The 21,639-nt window shown below is 46.6% G+C and overlaps 9 protein-coding genes across 9 annotated transcripts; 4 read left to right on the top strand and 5 right to left on the bottom strand.

Annotated features, from left to right (window-relative positions):
- Nucleotides 1–820: 820 nt before the first annotated feature.
- EYB26_005972 (uncharacterized protein) lies at nt 821–1,780 on the bottom strand (the record flags this gene model as incomplete). The annotated part of the gene is made up of 4 exons (XM_054265249.1): nt 821–1,002; nt 1,068–1,218; nt 1,273–1,361; nt 1,486–1,780. 4 exons carry the CDS (start codon nt 1,778–1,780, stop codon nt 821–823), a joined length of 717 nt encoding a protein of 238 aa, XP_054121224.1.
- Nucleotides 1,781–2,235: 455 nt separating this feature from the next.
- On the bottom strand, nt 2,236–3,005 carry EYB26_005971 (uncharacterized protein; the record flags this gene model as incomplete). Its single annotated transcript, XM_054265248.1, has 4 exons — nt 2,236–2,567; nt 2,627–2,717; nt 2,792–2,877; nt 2,948–3,005. 4 exons carry the CDS (start codon nt 3,003–3,005, stop codon nt 2,236–2,238), a joined length of 567 nt encoding a protein of 188 aa, XP_054121223.1.
- A 689-nt stretch (nt 3,006–3,694) lies between these two features.
- Nucleotides 3,695–6,624, top strand: EYB26_005970 (uncharacterized protein; the record flags this gene model as incomplete). Its single annotated transcript, XM_054265247.1, has 7 exons — nt 3,695–4,199; nt 4,252–4,319; nt 4,370–4,729; nt 4,778–4,855; nt 4,904–5,229; nt 5,285–5,639; nt 5,692–6,624. 7 exons carry the CDS (start codon nt 3,695–3,697, stop codon nt 6,622–6,624), a joined length of 2,625 nt encoding a protein of 874 aa, XP_054121222.1.
- An 82-nt stretch (nt 6,625–6,706) lies between these two features.
- EYB26_005969 (uncharacterized protein) lies at nt 6,707–8,845 on the bottom strand (the record flags this gene model as incomplete). Its single annotated transcript, XM_054265246.1, has 6 exons — nt 6,707–7,084; nt 7,146–7,236; nt 7,303–7,619; nt 7,798–8,675; nt 8,738–8,774; nt 8,831–8,845. The coding sequence occupies 6 exons, from the start codon at nt 8,843–8,845 to the stop codon at nt 6,707–6,709; spliced, it is 1,716 nt and encodes a 571-aa protein (XP_054121221.1).
- A 1,293-nt stretch (nt 8,846–10,138) lies between these two features.
- On the bottom strand, nt 10,139–12,202 carry EYB26_005968 (uncharacterized protein; the record flags this gene model as incomplete). Its single annotated transcript, XM_054265245.1, has 1 exon — nt 10,139–12,202. The coding sequence occupies one exon, from the start codon at nt 12,200–12,202 to the stop codon at nt 10,139–10,141; it is 2,064 nt and encodes a 687-aa protein (XP_054121220.1).
- A 2,707-nt stretch (nt 12,203–14,909) lies between these two features.
- On the top strand, nt 14,910–16,421 carry EYB26_005967 (uncharacterized protein; the record flags this gene model as incomplete). Its single annotated transcript, XM_054265244.1, has 1 exon — nt 14,910–16,421. One exon carries the CDS (start codon nt 14,910–14,912, stop codon nt 16,419–16,421), a length of 1,512 nt encoding a protein of 503 aa, XP_054121219.1.
- Nucleotides 16,422–17,107: 686 nt separating this feature from the next.
- EYB26_005966 (uncharacterized protein) lies at nt 17,108–18,133 on the top strand (the record flags this gene model as incomplete). The annotated part of the gene is made up of 5 exons (XM_054265243.1): nt 17,108–17,162; nt 17,223–17,344; nt 17,411–17,827; nt 17,896–17,954; nt 18,025–18,133. The coding sequence occupies 5 exons, from the start codon at nt 17,108–17,110 to the stop codon at nt 18,131–18,133; spliced, it is 762 nt and encodes a 253-aa protein (XP_054121218.1).
- A 418-nt stretch (nt 18,134–18,551) lies between these two features.
- On the top strand, nt 18,552–20,252 carry EYB26_005965 (uncharacterized protein; the record flags this gene model as incomplete). The annotated part of the gene is made up of 2 exons (XM_054265242.1): nt 18,552–18,768; nt 18,823–20,252. The coding sequence occupies 2 exons, from the start codon at nt 18,552–18,554 to the stop codon at nt 20,250–20,252; spliced, it is 1,647 nt and encodes a 548-aa protein (XP_054121217.1).
- Nucleotides 20,253–20,578: 326 nt separating this feature from the next.
- EYB26_005964 (uncharacterized protein) lies at nt 20,579–21,267 on the bottom strand (the record flags this gene model as incomplete). The annotated part of the gene is made up of 2 exons (XM_054265241.1): nt 20,579–20,766; nt 20,826–21,267. The coding sequence occupies 2 exons, from the start codon at nt 21,265–21,267 to the stop codon at nt 20,579–20,581; spliced, it is 630 nt and encodes a 209-aa protein (XP_054121216.1).
- Nucleotides 21,268–21,639: the final 372 nt, after the last annotated feature.

Here is a 21,639-nt window from a genome sequence, read left to right as displayed (position 1 = left end):
GGATATGGATAAGGGAACGGCGAAAACTAGGCTGTGGGAATCTTTCTTTCTTTTGTTCTTTTGTCGTTGTTATAGACACATCTCAACTCCATTATGGTCTTGGTTGGATTGATGAAGCTTTAACTAGCTTTGCTGTCAACCGAGATAGGAATAGGTTATTGTCGGTCCCTGTTGTCGAACGAAGCATGAGAGCTTCGGACAGAGGTGGACTGGTCGATAGAAGATAAAAAAAATTGAATATGTTAATATGTCAACATTGTGTTTCTCTTCGAGAATCTAAGGTAACCGTACAGTAATTTTTTATCCATTATGTAACTACATAGTGATGGATCGATCTACCGATAACCACTCTCCAAGAGGCCGATATTCTGAATATTGAAGTGCCTAGAAAAGTGTATATGTAAGTTTTGCAGTGCTAGTTAGTTACATATCTGGAGTCAGGAGACTCCCCTCAAAAGAATGACTCCCTGCGTCAACAATTACGTACTCCACGACCTCTACAGCAACTCGCATATTTAAAGTATGGGAAAAGATAAGAAACATGAATATATATGTATATCAAAAAATAGTACATTTAGCGCTTTCCTCTCCTCTCTATAGCTTCAACCAAAAAGTAAGTGAGGCGCTAGGATCTCTTGTATGACAAAGGAAATAGATTGAGTTTCAACAACATCTTGGGAACCGGTAGTAAAACAACAGAGACATTGTATGATTGAAGTTTGTTTTATTGAAACATGGATGATCAAGGTTGGAGGATAGGAGGGGTTGTGGTTCTATAAGTTTTCGCTTTTTTGTTTTCCTGGAAGAAAAAGATGACCGTCTAACCGATGACGAGGGTTTCTTCGTCAGGGAATTGGTATGCGGGGACCTCGAGGTTCAATGGGGCAGGACCCTTGCGAATACGACCGGAAATGTCGTAGTGAGAACCGTGGCAGGGGCAGAACCAACCGCCAAAGTCACCAGCCTCACCAATAGGGACGCAACCAAGGTGAGTGCAGACACCTATATCAAACTATTAGATCACGAATCCAGCAACCAGTAATGGGGGTGGTGAGAGAGGGACTTACCAAGCATAACAAGCCACTCAGGCTTCTGGACACGGTCCTCATCGGGCTGAGGATCCCGGAGTGTCTTCCAGTCAACTTCGGCGGCTTCCTTGATCTCCTCACCGGTACGGTGACGGACGAAGACGGGCTTGCCACGCCATTTGATGATGACCTGTTTGATATGATTAGTGTTTGTAAGCTTTTCCGGGGGAGTGGTGAGACGCACGTTCTTGCCCTCGGGAATGGAGCCGAGAGCGATTTCGACCTTGGCCTGGGCCAGGACATCGGCGGAGGCGGACATATTGACGAGGAAGTCTGTATATAACCATGTCAGCTCGTGTCGTCCTGATATAGGCCAGATCCAGGTGGCCAGCCATTGCTCGCAATGGCAACACAATGACCACCAATTCCAAAACCCCAGCATTGATAAATAACGTACCCTGCACAGTAGCCTTTGCACCAACAGCAGATCCAAGACCCATCGTTCCAGCCACAAAGTACGAAAACACCTTGTTTGTCGTGGGCGAGTTCTTGGACATGTACTTCTTGAAGTTGGGGATCTTCAGGGTGGATGTGGGATCCTCAGCGCTGGCGAAGGGAGACTCGAATTTGGCACCAGCATTGGCGACACCTCGTTGTTGACCGGCGGCGATGGCAGCAGAACGAGTGACGGTGGTGGGCAATTGCTGACGGGCGCAGGTGCGCAGGAGCGCGGAGGAGAGCTGCTGAGACATGGTGGCTGCCGGAAAAATCGTCGTGGAGACAGACAGGCGTGTATAGATGTAGTACGCGCAATTGAGGGATGGCAATTGCGTTGCGTTGCGTTGTGCACGAAAGGGAAGAGGAGAGAGTTGTCTGGTGTTTTCGGAAGCACGAGGATTTTGGAGGTGAGGTGAGGTTCCTTCCTTCCCGAAAAGCACCCGGGATCAATCATCTTGCTTCTGATTGGCTGGCGGCACCACCTTATTCTACTACAGTAACCACTTCACTGACACTCTTTCTTTTCTTTCTCTCACTACTCAACATTCACGATTATCTCGCTTTTGAATATTCTGTAAGACTCAATTCATGTAACTAATAACAGTGCAGTACAACTCCGAGCTAATGCCAACGATCTACCTCTAACAGAGCAACCGAACTCCTCATCCAATCGATCGTACTTCTTATTACTCTTATTCATATAGCAACATTATCCAGTCATCTCAACATCGCCATTCGCGCCGGACTCAGTATCCGTAGTTGGATCAATCATCATCGACACTGTGGGCATAGGACTATCGGTCGCAATATTAGATCTGCTCCCATTAGACGCTGCAAGCAGCGTGGTCTGTCCTCTCGGCAGACGAGCGACGCCATTCTGTCCTACCGCTGCATCAGGTGTACCGGATTGTCCCTTTTCTATCTCGGGCGCGTCTTGTGCTACTTCGCGGGCTCGCTTTTCTTTGAATTGGCGGTACGTTGTAGTCTTGGGGATTACGTCGGCGAGGAATTCGAGGTTGTCGATTCGCGAGACTGCGGTCGCTGCACCAGAAGTAAGTGAGTATTCAGATCTTGATTCTGGATAGATCAAATGTGCGTACCGAGATCCTTGTATTGTATGGTCTTTCGAGGCTTGCGCTCTGACTTGACGACGTTATATCCTTGCTCGGCAAGGTATTGGATGAATAGTTCCTGGGCGGACGTAACAGGGTTAATTCCAGTTTCCAAGGTAATAAAAAGGTAGTAGAGGACAGTAGTGAACTTACTGTAGCCATTGCAATAAGAAACGTCGCATTGTGCGAGCACTGTGCTATATCTTCGTCGAGCTGAATGATCTTCTTTATCCTGGCGACTGTGCAGAAAATTGAATTAGCTCTTTTGTAGTATGATAATGAAAGCTCAAGGAATATCGTGGGCCATACGTGGTAGAACACTCTGGCCCGTGGCATCCGCCTCGTCTGTCTGATTATTGGAAGGCATCGCGAAATTCTATATGGAGGGAGGCCCAACGCGTTACGATCGTAGATTTGTATTCAAAGCACGTGTGTATCGCGTTTGTAGACAATGCCGTGCCAGATACCGTACTGGACTTTCAGATCGAAGATCGGCCGAGTCACTCCGGTTATATTGGATCTGCTGTGAAATCAAAGAGGGTGATTGTTGAGACGCGCCTCTCGGAGGATTAAATGAATGGTAGATTCAGTGCCAAATTCTGAAGGCTTCTTTGGTATAGTCACACCAAGCGAACCATTAAAGTAATCATGTAAGAGCAATTTGCGAATATTATTTGACTTCGCGACTGAAAGTATTTGTCTGATTGTGGAAATAAATGTCTGATCTCGATTCTCAGAGTCAAGTGAATGATGATGCTTATCTTATCGGGCTTCCACGTTACGGGTTAGTTACGGTACCGTCGTTGAACACGGCCGCTGCTTCCTTCATGTGACCAACCATCAACATCCTCAATTGACAACAATCCTAACCCATTTGTGGCTTATGTACAAGCACAAGCGCAGCGAAATACATTGGGCATTCTCGGAGAATTATCGACTACTACATCTCTAGAGCTACAAGTCGTTCAAAACGCTTACTACGATAGTCCCCTGTAGCTCCAGGCTTACGCCTCTCGACATGCGATTGCAACCATCCTCTTCGTCAGCGTTATACATATGACCCTCCCTCACGCATCATCCAGCTCCGCACAGCCTCATGGTTTCCTCTCTCCTATCGATCCACCAGGTCGACTATCGCGCCGGCTTTCTGGTTTCTCGGTATCAGATCAGAGCGACAATGGGGCTGGAGACGGAGCAGCTACAACGAACCATCCAACTCCAGCGGTGACGGAAGAGATCAATGAGATCAAACGATACGAAGATTTTACAACGATTGACTGGGTGCAAGATGAGGTGCAAGAGCAGATTCGTCGTCGGGCTCGAAGGAGAGAAGGTCATGGCTTTTGGGATCAAGAGGGAACTTTTGGTTGGCGCCGGAAGCTATGGGAGTCCTACGATGCAGGTCAAGCCTGGCTCGTTGTGACGCTCGTTGGTGCGGCGATTGGACTGAATGCTGCTTTTCTCAATATCGTCACGGAGTGGTTATCGGATATCAAGCTTGGATATTGCAGTACAGGGTTCTACTTGAATGAGCAATTTTGTTGTTGGGGTGCGGATGGCGGTAGGTATACTCTGAAGAGCTATATTCGAGATGTACTGACTTGTGTGTCTAGGCTGTCCGGAGTGGCACCGATGGGGTGGAAATGCCTTGTTCAACTATATAGTATACTTTCTTTTTGCGGTATGTTCCCTATGATGCATATGATGATCGCGGTAACTAACTCTATCAAGGTAACATTTGCTTTTATGTCTGCTTTCCTGGTCAAGTCATTTGCGCCGTACGCAGCGGGCTCTGGAATTTCAGAAATCAAATGTATCATAGCTGGGTTTGTGATGAAGGGGTTCCTGAGTGCAACTACTCTCTCCATAAAATCAATTGGCCTACCGCTTTCGATCGCGTCCGGACTGTCAGTTGGGAAAGAAGGACCTAGTGTACACTACGCTGTGTGTACTGGAAATGTGATTTCACGATTTTTCAACAAATACAGAAGAAACGCTGCCAAAACGAGGGAAATTTTGACCGCTTCGGCTGGTACTGGCGTTGCAGTGGCTTTTGGCAGTCCAATTGGTGGAGTGTTGTTTTCTCTCGAGGTTAGTTTGTCTCAAAGGTCAGCATAGCGCGATGCTTATATTCGATAGGAAATGTCGACTTCTTTCCCGCTTAAAACTCTTTGGAGAAGCTACTTTTGTGCCTTAATAGCAACTGGCGTGTTAGCGGTAAGCTGGCCAACATACTTTGAAAATGATAGCCTCTGATCATCACAGGCAATGAACCCCTTTAGGACCGGTCAGCTAGTCATGTTCCAGGTCAAATATGACCGTACCTGGCATTTCTTCGAGTTAATATTCTTCGTGATTCTCGGTGTCTTTGGTGGCTTATATGGAGCTCTTGTCATAAAATGGAACCTACGAGTAGCAGCTTTCCGCAAAAAGCACCTTGGACCTTATCCTGTGACAGAAGCAGTGGTCCTTGCTGGCGTGACCGCATTACTCTGCTATCCAAACATTTTCCTCAGGATCAACATGACACAAGCTATGGAGGTGCTATTTCGAGAATGCGAAGGTGACAATAACTATGAAGGTATTTGCGAGTAAGTAGAACCTCCGAACTCACATTCTGTTATCTATACTGATGGATTTTTAAAGGAAACAAAACCGCTGGTCGATAGTGTTCTCGCTCCTCATTGCTACCATTCTTCGTGTTTGCCTAGTCATCGTTTCCTACGGATGCAAAGTTCCTGCCGGTATATTTGTCCCCTCAATGGCGATAGGCGCATCATTTGGAAGGATGGTTGGGATTCTTGTTCAAGCTTTGCATGAATCGTTTCCGGATTCTAGTTTCTTTGCTGCCTGTGAGCCGGACGTTCCTTGCATCACACCTGGGACATATGCTTTTCTAGGTGCCGCTGCAGCACTTAGTGGCATTATGCATCTTACCGTGTCTGTTGTGGTCATCATGTTTGAACTTACCGGCGCTTTAGTTTACATTCTCCCGACTATGGTAAGCTTTATTATCCAGTGGATTTGCTCAATACTGACTAACATTCCTATAGATTGTTGTTGGAGTTACCAAGGCTGTTAGTGAACGTTTCGGACATGGTGGCATTGCAGATCGGATGATCTGGTTCAATGGATTCCCATTCCTCGACAATAAAGAAGAACATGTCTTCAATGTCCCCGTCTCACGCGTCATGACTGGAAGTCCTCTCTCTCTGCCAGCTTCTGACTTGCCTGTCCGTGAAGCAGAACACTTGTTGAACGACAACAAATTCCAAGGCTTCCCGATTGTCGAGGACCGAACAAGTAAAACCCTGGTCGGATACATTGGCCGTACAGAGCTTCGCTACGCCATCAACAAGGCGAGACGCGTGCAGCCACTATCGCCGAATGCTACATGCATATTCACGCACGAGACCACATCAACTACGAGCAGGATGCACAGTCCGGCCCCCAGAACACCAGGCCCATACCTGGATGCCCCGCAGACATTCGAGGAATTGGAAAACGCGACCGGATCAAAAACCGTAGATTTTACGCCGTATGTTGACCATACTCCGCTCTCCGTACACCCTCGACTCCCTCTCGAGACCGTTATGGAACTATTCAAGAAGATGGGGCCGCGTGTTATCCTAGTTGAGCAACGTGGTAAATTGATGGGTCTAGTCACAGTCAAGGACTGTCTCAAGTATCAATTCAAGGTCGAAGCGCAGGAGAATGCAACCACAGCAAACGGGTCAACTGCAGCTGGAAGTCACGACGAAAATGAAGCGGCGGTCGCCACACTTGAAGAGAAAGTGTGGGCCTTTTTGCAAAAAGTAGGCCAAACACTCCGACTCATCCGGACTCGGAGCATCAGGCTTAATGGATCTTCGAGGTTGAGACATGGACGGAATGAGCGCCCTGAGAATACAGATGAGCATGAATATGGTATTCTTGAAGGTACCGAGGAAGACAATCCTTTGGAACTAGAAGATCGGGTTAGATGAGTTTGGGGTCTGTAATATATCAATAGATTCATGATCAATGACAGTACGACATAGATATATATATATATATATATATTTACAATCACTCATCCCTATACGGCTCAGCATGAGCCCCCGAAACACCCGCATCATCAAACCCTTCCTCTCTCAACGTAATCGTCTCCTCCGCCTCATCATTGTCACCATTTCCCTGCCCTTGTCCCTGCCCTCTACCATCAGTATCTTTATTCTCATCCCTCATCCCCACAAGAATACATCCTGCACCCATCATAACAGCGCCCAACCACCACAACCCGCCTACCCTTTCACTAAAGACAATCATACCCAGAACCGCAGTTACTAGAAAGTTTGCAGAGGTGTTTGTGATCGATACTTTTGTTGTGGAGGGTGCGGCGGTCAGGGCGCGGGTGAAGAGTGCCCACATTATGAAGTTGCTGAGGAGATTGAGGCCGAAGCATATCTATTCATTTTTGCGCGTTAGTTTTGGGTGAGTTGAAATGGAAGGGAAGCGGGGGACGAACAGCGCGAACAATGATTTCGACCATTCCCTCGGGCAGGTTTAAGGCGTGCGCGATGCTGGTTGCGGCGGATCCGGTGGCTTCAGTCGTTGTCCTAAATACCATTCAACGTATTAGTTTGGTGCTTATGAAGAAAGATATGTGGTTTGGACAAACGAACAGTTTCGCGAATAATCCATTGAGAGCTGCGAATGCGCCGCTGGCGATTGCGAGTGTAACCCATCGTGTAAGCGTAAGTGAGCTCCTGAGGGAAGGTCCTCTGGTAGATGACATGGTTTGAGGATATCCGATTAATTCGGACGGACCTGTGAGCGGCGATTGGGTGTGGTCAGTTTCAGTTTCCGAATTTTCTATACTTTGATAGGCTGCGGTTTCGTTGTTTCCATGGGATGAATGTACGTAGGTTCGGATGATGTTGTCGATAAGCTCGTGATAAAGGACCACAGATCCTGATGCCTCAGGCTTCCATCTCAATAACTATGAACCACCACAATACGCAAGATCCCGAAAAACGTAGGAAATCAATACATGCTTCTACTTGTTCATAATTCTACTGTACAGAAATGAATGCTATGCAACAGGGAACTCAAGGAGACAGTCGCTCTATCCGCCACTTAAAGTTCTCCGCAGCATGATCCGTCTGTCCAACACGCACATATCTAAACCGATCATGAAGTCTACTCGCGCGCCCTTGCCAAAACTCCACTGACTCAGGAACAACTCGAATGCCTCCCCAAAACGGCGGTAACGGAATCTTTTCGACACCCGCAAACCGAGCCTCCATCTCCTTGACGCGTGCCTCAAGCGCCTTTCTTCCATCATCGTAGTCGGCTTGTTGCAGTTCCTCTGGTGGTGGGAGAGTGCCGGGGTCGGCTGACCACATTACTTTACTCTGCCAACTGGCCCAGGCGCCGATTTGACTGCCTCTTTCCCTGGTGCGCCAGTATAATTCGCTCTCTTCTCGGGGTAGGGGCTCTATCAAGCCTTCGATTCTGACCTGACGCTCAACTAGCGACCAGAAGAATGTCAAGGCTGCCCATCGATTCCCCTCATTTAGAGCAGCGGCTTCGTGGATACCGCCGGGTGTACTCCCATCTGCAGATACAGCGAACCCGCTTCCGAAAATCTGCTGGCCTTTGCCTTCTTTACTTCCCCAGTTACTGTATATAACCCAACCCCGCTCATCAAGCTCCTTAAAGTAAAGCACACGATCACTCACGCGACCCGATGGTAAAGACGCCGTAGCCAACGTACACGTCTCGGGTGCCGATGAACGAGGTAATCGTGGATCCTTAAACCAGCGATGAAACTGATGGAGAGGGTTCGTGGGATGCAATTGAGCGATCGTCAATGGCGGGTTGATAACGAATTGGTGCGCGCGGGCTGGATGCGAAACGAGCTCTTGTTGCATCACCGAGGTCGGCGTCGATGTGTCGGATCGTGAAACGCCCTCAGTCAGGTGAGTGGCTGCGGACTTGATGTTGTGGATGTCTTGTCCGGCATCGTTTGGCCCTGAGATATCACCTGGCGCAACTTCATGAATTTGGTCAGTATAGCTGCTCGCTTCCCCGCGCGTCGACGTCATCGGAACTTACACACGAGTCGTTTTGGATGCTGTGATCCAGTTGAGCTCTAATAAAGTCAGTGGTTGAAATGTGATGTGTGATGTATCATGGTGGTTTACTTACTCTTTCAGTCGTCATTGCGAAATAACGAATTGCTGTCCTGTATATAGGACGAGATTGAATCGTTCTAAATGGGATGGCACAACGATAAGGTAAAGGACGCAGACGCATCTACTGAATGAGCTGAATGAAAAATCTGTTCACGAAGTCGACTGAGTGTATTGTAGCTCTGGTCTATAAGTAGTAAGATCTCATCATGAGACTCTTGTAAATTTGCAAGTCATTGTCTGAGATGAATGAATGATTCATTCTTCATATCGGATTGAGTAAGTATTTGACAGACGTTATTTTACGGCTATCCCGGATACGGTTATTGCAGCGCATAAATCCACTCAGCTGCTCTCATTGGATATCAACCGGTCCTCATTACAAGGATTTGCCAAGAGACCTCCTTACTAAAATAGCGCGCACAGTTCTACTGTTACGAAACCAATCACCTGCATATGCTACGCGATATAAGAAACAGACCGGAAGGAACGATTGGACAACAGAAACGGAAAACCCAAGAAAGATAATTGGACTACATAAATCACGTGACCAAAGATATACTCGAAACCACAAAGACACCGATAAGATACGAAGTATATCTTATGAAGGAACGTGATTGGATAGTATATTATATACTTGCTATGGGATACTCAGGAATGAGTATAAAGTATATAATATAAAATATACGGAACAGGGAGGACTGGATATATAAGGACACTCATTCACCATCATGTATTTAGTTCTTCATAGTTCTTTGACATAAGTCACTCGAATACAACAGTGAGAGTCAGCAAGGCATTCATACTCGTACGGGCACCAGGCTGTACGGGGGATCTCTTCTATCTTAGTTACGTTCAAGACTTCCAGACACAAGTTCGACTATTGTTATTTCGTTCATTTAAGCCACTCTATCGACGATTATCAAGGAACCTTTGTGTGGGTTCAACCAAGCCTAGCGTACCTCGACACAACGCTGTTTAACTAAGGCAGATCCAGGTCCGTGACATCTACACACAATTATGTAAGGCCACCTGTGCCAGATAAGTTAACTAACTATAGTTAGTTAACTAACTAATTTTCCCTCTTAGGTAGACACACAATACAATACATTACAGCGTCCCACTCAAATTCTCAGTAGTGGGGTCACTCCACAACAGCTAACGTCGATGTAATTTATACCGATTGATACAGTCAAATACGGCGTGTAATATAAACCCGTACGTTCGTAATGTAAAAAAAGTAACCCTAATTTTCAACCCCTACAGAGAGCGCTACCACTCTCCGAGCACTTTTGAATAATAGAAACATATTTTATGTAACTTACTACAAACTACTCCTGATCAATTTGTCGTCTCTCTCTGCCTTTCCCTCCCAGTACTCGTAATACTTGACGTATTCCTGCAAAGCAGCTGTCTCCTCAGCCGCGAATTTCCTCTTCACAAAGGCTTGCCTCCCCTCTGACACGACAGCCTTTAGTGGAATCTCCATCTTCTTCCCGTTGACATTGTATGGTATATTAGATACTCGAAATATGGCAGATGGAACATGGCGAAGTGAAAGGCCACTGGCTATACACTCCTGTATTTTCCTTTTCAGTTCCAGCCATTTGTCATCAGAGATTGGTGATGAACCTGCCGATAGAACCTTCACAAATAAGATGACCTTCTCCGTCACATCCGCTGCTCGCTGCTGGCCAACACAAATCGAGTCTACGATATCACTAGCCAAGTGTTTTTCGAGAATGGAATAAATTTCTCCGCTTCCGAAACGTACGCCGGCGGGATTGAGCACACTGTCACTGCGGCCGAGGATGTATATGCCTCCGGTGTGAGGGGAGATGGACATACGATCACCATGAGTCCATACCGAAGGGATTTTGGAAAAATATGCGTTTAGGTATCTTTGTCTTCCAGGGTCATTCAAGAAATGCAACGGCATGTTAGGAAACGGCTGTGTACAAACCAACTCCCCACTTTCTCCTGCTGGTAAGCGGCCAGATGACGACGAATACACATCGACGGCTATTCCTAATGCTTTAACCGTGATCTCCCCGGGGATTGTCGGTAGGCTGACAGTGCCATGGACAAATGAGCCACACAGCTCCGTTCCACCTGAGAAGCTGACTTGGCACAGAGGACCGAAGGACTCGGCCATCCATGAGGACAGCGACGGGGTGAGGATGGCACCAGTACTAAGAAGCATCTTCAAGCGGTTATCCGACATGGATCTGGCATTTATATTCATGCGCCGTAGCTCAGAGAAATACTTCGGGCCAGCGCCGAATGCTGTCACCCCGGCAGAGAGAATGCATTGGAGAAACCCTTCGGCACTGGGATAGAAAGGAGACCCATCGTAGAGAACGACCGTGCTTCCGCAGAACAGCGCCCCCAGCATAATATTCCAAAGCGCCCAACCAATGCCCGTATAGTGGAAATAGACATCAGTATCATCAAAATTGCAATGAAGTCTATATTCTTTTTTGAGGTTGATCAGGACACCCCCGTGAGAATGAACAATAGCCTTAGGAACCCCGGTTGTCCCCGACGAAAACATGACAATGAGCGGAGTGTTGAAAGGGACCTGTAAAAATATGAGAGGGTTGCCTATTCCTCTTTTGAGGAAATCCTCGAGTTGGGTTGATGAGTCTTCACTATTATCACCATTCGGCGTTGTGATAACAAGTTCTGAGTTGGCGGCTTTGGTAATTTTGTTCCATACAGATTTCACTCTGTGTATAACGCTGTGGGTCTTGCCGTTATATTTGTATTGAACATTTGTGAATAGAAATTGTGGTTTCAGCTGAGATAGTCGGTCTCGTAATGCTTCTTCGCCCAAGTCCGTTGCAAGTGACGAGAACACTCCCCCCAGACTCGCAGTAGCCAGCATCAAGGCAAGCGACATCTTGTTATTCCCTCCTATAACAACCAACACACCGCCTTTTGATAGCCCAGAAACAGACAGTGCATCCGCCAATTTCCCCACAAGATCTCTCAATTGATCCCAGGAGACAATTTCTGGTCCATGAAGCAGATTATCTTCAGCCAGCACTTTTATCGCTGTTTTTTCACCATCCCATCGCCACAAAAGATTCTCGGCGAAATTGAGTCTCGCGTCCTCATAAAACTCTGGAAAAGTGGCAATTCCTCTGGTTTCATCAATGGCAACGGTGGGTTGCACGGATGCTTTGATATCCAAATCCCGCCACAAATCCATCCAGAACAGATTTCTAGTTGGGCCATGGGCGCCTATAGAAAATGAATGCAAATCATCATATGTTTTCATCTGAAGGTTACGTCGTCTGTTGATGTATTCGCGAAAATCGTCCATGTAAGCCCGAAGACCTAGTGGCGGCGTATAGACAGGCGCGGGGCGTTCAGGGAGAGCCATGGCTACCTATTTGGCGAGAGAAAGGTTAAACTTGAGGTTAGGGAAACCTAAGGATAAATGGTTGGTGTTACCCAAACCAGGCCGGGCCGAACTGGCCCGATGCAAGAAGTAACACTGGACATTTGAGAGTGATTTTTCTTTTCTTTTTTTCCCTCCCACTCCCCCCTTTCCCTTTGATTCAATGGTGAATTCATTGAATGTCTGGAATGTTATAGGGTTTTCATGATCATGTGTTATTGCATACAGCGCCTTATATTGATAGTTCAATGTTCACTAAATGCGCTGGGAAGATGTATTTATATTATGAGGATTAACATAGGCAATGAAGTAGATGTATAACTCCTACTCAACTTCAAGTGAAACCTTCAAACCACACGCTGGCTCCCTCTCCAGCTGCACCAACCCACGCAAAGGCCCAAACTCAGCCCTCTTCCGATCGGGGGTAGTAAACTACACGGCCATGGAGGAGTCCAAAGCGACGTCCATGGCAACTATCTGATTTATGCGGGGAAATAAACTTGTGGAGAAGGCGCCAGGTACTCCGATTGGCGCATCGGCTTATTCAATAATTCTATAGTCAAATTTGGAAGCAGTAGGCACAAACCAAATATCAAGAGAGCTCGGTATCCTTTTGTTATTTCCAATTTAAAGACGCGTTCGCATACTGTCCATGTTGGAGGTATTCCGAAAGCGACAATATATAGTACCAGTCCGAGGAGGGACTTAGGGTTTCGTCGCCGCCCAGCCCTATCCGCTTCCCGTTTGGGTAATTTAACTTAGCTTCACTCTAGGTAGTGCAAAGGGCCAGGATAACGCAGCCGTGGAAGAGTGCAGCTGTGCTAGTCCCACTGATTTTACGGTTTCTGGATTTCACATTGGCCTTCGTCTGGGAATTTGGGGGCTATGCCAAACGCCCAAATTTTCATTAGCATATCACATCATATGTGGTTTTGGTAATCCTGATCTTTGGTTGGGCTCGTGTATATCTCCATGACTGGCTTGGTTCCCGCAAATAGCCCGGACATACCCATGGATATACCGGCGATGCAACCAAGGCAGGGGTCTACAACGTCCCGACCGAACTTGGGGTTCCATTGGGATTCCATTGGAGGTGCAGTTCTTGGTATATTTGCTCATCGCATTCGGTATATCCATATTCAATTAGCGGCGGCAATTGACATGGCTGGAGCAATGCATGTCAGATTATGTGGCTGTCTACTATCCCGTTTGGCGTCATTGCGCTTGGTGGCGCCCTCTTCGTCCGCGACCTTCTCCATATCATTCCGACGAACCATGTGTCTGTCACTCTGGAGAAGCCGCACTTGGATCTGGAGAAAACACAGAATGTAGCTACAGAAACGCAACATGTAGAGAGCATTGAGAAGTAGGGTCTATGTATAATAAGAATCTGATACTGAGAGAGTGTGTACTAATGAATGACAGGCCGCGTGCAATAAGTTACATTGCCAAGTATACATTCAGTGCATATGAGATACAGCAAGGCCTCCATCGCAATATATAAAAATCTCTGTTTAACCTTAAACTAATCGAAGTGTCACATACTAGCCTAATGTATAGACTTCGGTTAATCAATTAACTCTTCGGGCTCATAGTTATCTGATTCGTTAAAAAAATAAACTTATTGAAATCCTTCGGGACTACACGGCACAACCAACAACCAACAACCAACAAGTCCAGGGTTGATAGTTTAATGCCGGATCAGGAACCCGTATTAGTAGTGTTGTCAGCAATACAACCTCAGGTAGTTAAAATTGGTTGTTGTCCATTGATTTGATGAGAGCACAAATGGATTGGAACTAGTCCAACCAAAAATAGTCGCCAGCATGCCGTGCCTAGATGGGTCTATCTTCGGAAACATTAAAAAAGCATTAATAATGTAGGTAGTGCACATGTAACTAGGTAATGTTGAAAGCCGGAATGGACAAGAAATGCCGCTAAAGAATGAGGCCACTGTTATAGACGTGCTGTTTAACTATCTAACTAGTTAAGTTAGTTAAGTTACTCCTGAATACGGCTGACAAATGTATTCTTCTCTGTTAGTTCAATGTTAGAGTCCAATTTGAATTCTGACGGACGGTCTGATGTACCGAAACCCGCTTGCCAAGATCTAGGTAACTGCCTCCTGGTATAGCCTATCCTGACAGCATCCGAACAGAGGCATATACAATTAATTATACGCCCTTCAATGCCATGTGAACGGTAATATGCACCAGACCATTTCAAACCTGACATCCACTCAATATGGTGTATATATATTTATATATATCATCCAACATTTACGCACACGTGTGCAGGATGTTAATGTACTTGTTTTACCTTGTGTTGGTCACCTAAGACACTGAGCCCCCAAACAGCCCCCAACGCGTGAACATCCATGGATGTCCTGCCAAGCTCGTTTCGAGTATCCAGCAAGACGCCACCAGGTTATGAAGTAACCCTCAGCTAGCTACCCTCAAGACTATTCGGATTGGACTGTTTTAAGTTTTGGAGAGGGCTATGTACAATGTAACAGTCGACAGGCTACATATGTAGAGTATAATGTTAACTGACTGTTACTCCAGAGTAGTATGAAGAGGTGCTGCCGGTATATAACAATGTCTAAAAGCCCACGACGTGATCCTTTGCTTGAAATATCCTTCTCAAAATTGTTCTTTGAAGAGTATATTTGACTCCAGGTGTCAACAATATGCATTCGCGATCTAGCTTTAGCGCCTTTGCACTTGGCCTTGCTCTTGCATGCACGCCTGTCAGAGCCGACAAGCCCTGTGACATTTATGCGGCTGGTGGCACGCCATGTTATGCAGCACATAGCACTGTTCGTGCTCTGTACGACAACTATATGGGTGCACTGTATCAGATAATCCGTGGCTCCGACGGTGCCACTTACGATATCGATACTCTACCCAATGGCGTCGCTCATATCAGTGCCCAAGACTCGTTCTGCAACGGCTCAACTTGCCTAATAAGCATAATCTACGACCAGTCTGGGAGAGGAAACCACCTCACGCAGGCACCCCCTGGAGGCGCTGCTCAAGGCCCGGAAAGTGGTGGTAAAGATTATTTAGCAAGCGCAATCGGTGCACCGGTCTACGTTGATGGCTCAAAGGCATATGGAGTGTTCATTTCCCCGTACACTGGCTATCGTAATAACAACGTCAACGACTCAATTACAGGCGATGCTGCCGAGGGCATGTATGCAGTCTTTGACGGCACACACTATAATGGCAACTGCTGTTTCGATTACGGAAACGCCGAAACAAACAACCAGGACCCTGGCAATGGTCATATGGAAGCCATCTACTTTGGCAATGGCGGATACAAGGGTTCTGGCGATGGGCCCTGGGTTCAAGCTGATCTCGAGAATGGCTTGTTTTCTGGCGCTAGCCGTGGCGTGAATGAGGACAACAAGAGCATCCAGGCCCGCTTTGTGACTGCGATTCTCAAGGGTAAGACAAATCAATGGGCTCTCCGTGGTGGGGATGCTACTTCGGGCTCACTATCGACAATGTACAGCGGCGTACGCCCAAGCGGAGGCTATAATCCCATGAGCAAGGAGGGAGCTATTATTCTTGGGATTGGCGGTGACAACAGCGATAGGGCGCAGGGAACATTCTACGAAGGCGCTATGACGACTGGATATCCATCTGATGATACTGAGAACAAAGTTCAGGCTAATATTGTTGCAGCTACATATGGCGTTGCCGGTCCTGTATCTCCAAATTTTAAATTTGCGAAGGGTTCGGCCATTTCCTTGCGCGCAACAACGTCCTGCTGCACAAACCGGTACATCGCCCATACCGGCTCGACTGTCAATACGCAGGTTATTTCATCTTCTAGCAGCGCAAGTCTGAGAGCGCAGGCTAGCTGGATCGTTCATACAGGCCTGGGTAATAGCCTCTGCTACTCATTTGAATCAAAAGACACTCCGGGCAGCTATATCCGTCATTCAAATTACGAACTCTATCTCGACGCGAATGACAATAGCAAGCAGTTTGGCGAAGACGCTACATTTTGCCCACAAACTGGAATAAACGGTGCTGACCATTTCTCAATGCGATCTTGGAGCTACCCTGCACGCTATTGGCGCCACTACAACGCTATACTTTACATTGCTGGCAATGGTGGTCCTAATAACTTTGATGCTACCTATGCGTTTAACGACGACGTGAGCTTTGCGATCACTTCGGGGCTTGCCTAGACCTAGGGCGAGTTTCTTATACATAGGTCACTATACGAACCATATTTTCCCTGCCAGGTGGGGTTTTCCTTTTTCAGCTGCCGCCGCTTTTGTGAGGGCGCTCATGGTCCCGCTCACTGAGTACGTACCGTAGATTTCAGTCCGGACTCTCGCTCCCTGAGCAGGTCAGCGTTATCACGTGACGAATATTGGGTCCCTGTTTTTGCTCACTGAGCATGATCGGCTACTTACCGTTTACTTAATACTAGCTATATGCTTGGTAACTAGTTATTTCATCTGAGCCTTCTTTACACCCATTACCTAGCAGGTAACTAATAATAATCGTTCTTTTTATCCACGGGTGCCCAACTTTAGCCCTAAATGAAACCCCAAATACACACCGGGTCCAAACGTGCAAAGTAATGTGTGAAGCAACCCCTTTGGTATATTATAGATAGGAAGCCTTTCTAATATCGTAGGACTCTAGGAGAAAGATTGGCTGTATTGATGCGAGGTACATACGGCAAAAATACATGCAAGGCGGCTGAGGGGCATCAAGAAGAGCAAACTAGTGCTTAGTCTCCGTAGCATTTCTCGACTAAATACATAGATCAAAATCATCCTTAACTTATCAATCACTGTCTACTTACAGATTAAAACAAGTCAACTCTAACAAACTATACTTGAGATCAAGAACAACATACGAAATGGGCTCAAAGAAAGTACTCATTCCCATGGCTGACTACGGTCATGATCCAACAGGTCGGTGGAGCAGGCGGACGAACTGAATTCTTGGATGACACTGATATAAAAACAACCCAGAAACCGCGGTGGCATATACAATTTTCAAAGAAGCGGGCTTTGAGGTTCAATTTGCAACTGAAACAGGAAATACGCCCAAATGTGACGAACGCATGATTTCGGGCATTTCGGGGAAATTACTCGTAAGCTTTCAACTATTCTCTCCACAGGAGATTATTTGATACAGAATCAATCTCACGCAGCATCAGGGTGCAAGCAAAGATGCCATCAAAAAATACGAGCAAATGATTCAAGATCCAGCAGCGAGAAGCCCTTTCAGCTGGTCAGATCCAAACTTTTCTATCGCCGAGTATGATCTAATATACTTCCCCGGTGGCCACGATAAAGCCGTGAGACAAGCCATAGACTCGGAGTCCCTGCAGAAACATATTGTCTCGTACTTTCCTCAAACCCGCAAGCCGAGTCGGAAAGTGGTGTCAGCAGTCTGCCACGGCGTGCAGACTCTCTCTACAGCCACTTTACCAGATGGTAAAAGCGTTCTTCATGATGCTACCACGACGGCTCTGCCGGGGGCAATGGAGTCTGGTATTTTTTGGGTGACTAGGCCATTTTTAGGTGACTATTATAAGACATATGGAAAGGGGACTGATAATGTTGAGACTATTGTGAGCAGAGGATTAACTACCAGAGACATAAATCGTGTTTGAGATCTTTACTGACTATTGCCTGACAGGTCCGGAAAACATTAGACAACCCTGATAAACAGTATAAGAACAGCCTAAGTCCTGCGCCGTAAGTCATGTCATGCGAAGGTCTTGATTCTTATATGTTAGCTAATCTGATTGTTGTTGTTTGTGTTTAGTTTTATCGTCGAGGATGAAGTATATAATTACATAAGTGGTCGATTTCCTCCTGATACGGAGATTCTGGCGAAACGGGCTGTCGAACTGGTGAAGGAGGTCTCTGCATAGATCAAGAGACTTTAACTTCTTGAAGAAGATCGCTTTATAATGTTCCTCGATTATTATTGTCATCACTTATTCCTTAGACTTAGTTGTGCCTGACATATGTTTCGGTAATTTTCATTTGTGGCATTGCGTAATTTTGGTAATTTTGAAACCTGGCCGCTTTGGGATCCAAGTTTAAACTTCGTTCTTGGAAAACCAAACTTCCTCTGCTATCTATATCACGGCTCCTTTCTTACTACCAGAGCTAATGACCCACTGTTGATGCACTTTTATCTTCTATTCAAATTCGTTGATGAAAGATATTAGAGGGCGTTCTCATGTAATTTGAGTCACAAAGATACATGCCTAAGAGATGGTCATGCGAGAAGACTGACTCACATCTAAAAATTATCCGACCTGATAACCCAGTTAACTATTCAACATGACAGCAGACCCAAATACAGAAGACTCAGCATTAAACCGTGGTATTGTCGTATTTTCCGGTGGAAGTGCAGCCAACAGCCTGGTAGACGCTTTCAATACAGTGAGGGCCAATAAACAGTGTCTTCTCAACTATGTTATCCCCATATCCGACAACGGCGGCTCAACATCAGAATTGATACGAATTTTTGGCGGTCCCGGAATTGGAGATGTTAGAAGTGAGTGATCATGGAAAAAAGAGATTCGAAGTTATGTCACTGACAGGACTCCAGGTAGATTGGTACGGCTGATACCGGATTCAGCACCGGACTCAGAACGAGCTGCAGTAAAAGCTCTTTTCAACCATAGGCTGGATGCCGATGCCACTGCAGCTAGAGAAAATTGGCAGTCCATTGTGGATGGTACTTCACCCTTATGGTCAGCCATTACACCGGCTAAGAAGGAGCTGATTCGATCGTTTTTCAATTACCTCAATCTTGAGATTCTGAAAAGAGCACGTCCACCTACTTCTACTTTCGACTTTAGTTCTGCAAGTGTCGGAAACCTCTTCCTGACAGGTGCGCGCCTTTTCACTGGTAGCTTCGAGAGCGCCATTCATCTTTTGGGTAGTATAGGCGGAGTTTCATCGGACCTGGTCCGCGTTATTCCCGCCATCAACTCCAACTTTTCACACCACATCTCCGCATCTCTTGAAGATGGATCTGTAATTGTCGGGCAAAACAGCATTTCACACCCAAGCAATGCCCCCGGATCACCTAAACTAAGTAGGAGAAGGGCTAGCCTGCTCTTAGCGGACGGAGACGCCAACGATTCTGATTACCTTGACATGGACGATGCGACTTCATATCAAGACGATCATATACCTGGCTCATTACCTAGCCTGCGACATAAGAATATCACATTCAATAAAGCCGATACGGAGGAACTCCCTTCTCGTATTTCGCGTATCTGGTACATCAACCCGTATGGCCAGGAGATTCGACCACCGGCTAATCCGCGAGTACTGGAGGCCATAAATGACAGCCAAGCGATCATATACAGCATTGGTTCGTTATATACATCTATTATACCATCACTTATTTTGAGAGGGGTCGGAAAAGCAATTGCCATGAGTCCAGCGCGCCACAAGATTCTAATTCTGAATGGTTCGCTGGATCGAGAAACGGGACCAGCGACAAAGCCGTTTACGGCGGTGGATTTTGTGGAAGCTATTGTCAAAGCTGGAGAGGAAAGTCGCGGGAGAGGAGGAGCTGTTGCGAATATAGGACGAGACGGCGGTAGGCCTCGGAGTATGGATGCAGTCATGAGCAGTCTGCCTAGTTCATCTATCGCTACGAATCTACTCATTACACCGGAATCAACTCTGCCAAGCATTATTGAGCCATCATCCTCATCACTAGAAGGCAAGAAACCGCTTCCATACACATCATACGTCACGCACATTCTGCACCTGGAGGGTCCAGGAACACCAACAGTAGATCGCGAACGGCTTTCTGCTATGGGTATCGAGACGCTGCGATTATATGGGCGGAAGGTATTTTCGAATGATGGGGCCGTCTTGGGAATGCGATATGATTCTACTGCTCTTGTTCAGGCGTTGGAGGTAGTGTTGGGGAAGAAGGGGGATGCAATGGTTCGGGGGAAGTTGGGTGGTGGTGTTAGTAGACGGAATACTTTGGAAGGAGGTTTTAAGGAACGATAGTCTCGTGAAAACGATAATTACAATAAATTTCGTGTATTGTAAGAGTAGCTGGTAGTTTTATGCAGGTATGATCATTATGCATTATTTCATTATCCAAGTCCTGCAAATACAGGGTACAATGCAACGCCAGCTGGGTATCAAAATGCGATGAAAACAGTGATTGAGAAGCGCTGAGAAGAGGACAATGCCGGGCTGTCTATGCAGAACAAAGTCGTGAGGTACGGGCAGTATGCTGGTCTACTATCGGCGTGATTACAAGTTCGGAGTCTGGGCTTGTCCTCAATTTCCAGGTCCTTGCGCATGGCTGATGCGTCATGACATCTCCTTCACGAAGGCGTTTTCAACTTGAACTGTAGCGGGACGAGGTCCCGTCTTTGACCCGGTGTATCTTTTCTTGTAAGGAGCTTGCGGCATGCAGGACATTTCCCTCGATTGGACTTGCCCGTTGTAGCTTCTGATCGTTCTTCCTCGTAACGTAGAGAATCTATAATGCATTTGTGACAAAACATGTGGCCTGCAGCATCATCGTCATTAGTATATTCATCCAACAAAACTAGATAGAATCAAACATACCGCACACTGTAGTGGTGGCGTCCGTAGGCGTATCCATGCAGATTGCACATTTGAATGCCAGCAACGTTGTACGTCCATCTTTATTTTCTGTGGCAGCCTGAGCTTTGATGGCGTCTTCTCGCTGTTTGGCGAGAGTCTTGGCCAGCGCAGAATCATCATTGACTTCCGTGAGGTCAACCGATTCGATATGATCCTCCTCGCTATGTGAGCTTGGTTGTAGCGGGTCGTTAGATGAGGGTGCCTCTGTTGGATGTGGTGTATATATGGAACCTGGTGTGTCGTTGCCATCTAATCTCCTTCGTTTTGTGCCTCGTGGTTCGTTGGTGGTGTTGGCGTTGCTGTTGGGAGGATATGCTGGCCCTTGTTGGGAATTCGGATCGTGACGGTTTGATCTTGAACTTGATGTCAGATCAATTACAGCCGACGCTGACCTTCGCGACATTTTTGTTGAAAAATTTTTTTGTGACCAGATCCTTGACCCTGTACCCAGTTGTGACCACCCAGGCTGGTTTGAAGGTGGTAATTAAATTGCTAGTTGAAGTGGCGGCAGCCAACAAGGCCAAAAAGCGGGGAGATATGGGGTACTCGATTTGAGGATGAGGATTTCCAGGAGAGCAAGAGAGTTAAAGGAATAAACAACACCAAAAATGAAGCAACAGAAGAAGAAAGAGCCAAACCACGACAATAACGAAGAGGAGTACGATGGAGAGAGGATCTTATCGGACCATTATCGATTGTCTTCCTCAGGCGAACATGCACCTAGTAGGCTAGCTGTGTCCAATCTAGCCTCTTTCGGTCTAGTCTACGGCTAAAT

Source organism: Talaromyces marneffei, chromosome 4, assembly GCF_009556855.1.
Source record: "Talaromyces marneffei chromosome 4, complete sequence".
Classification (NCBI taxonomy): Eukaryota; Fungi; Ascomycota; class Eurotiomycetes; order Eurotiales; family Trichocomaceae; genus Talaromyces; species Talaromyces marneffei.
Note: the sequence above shows the minus strand (reverse complement) of the source record. Positions and strands in the feature narration are given on the sequence as shown.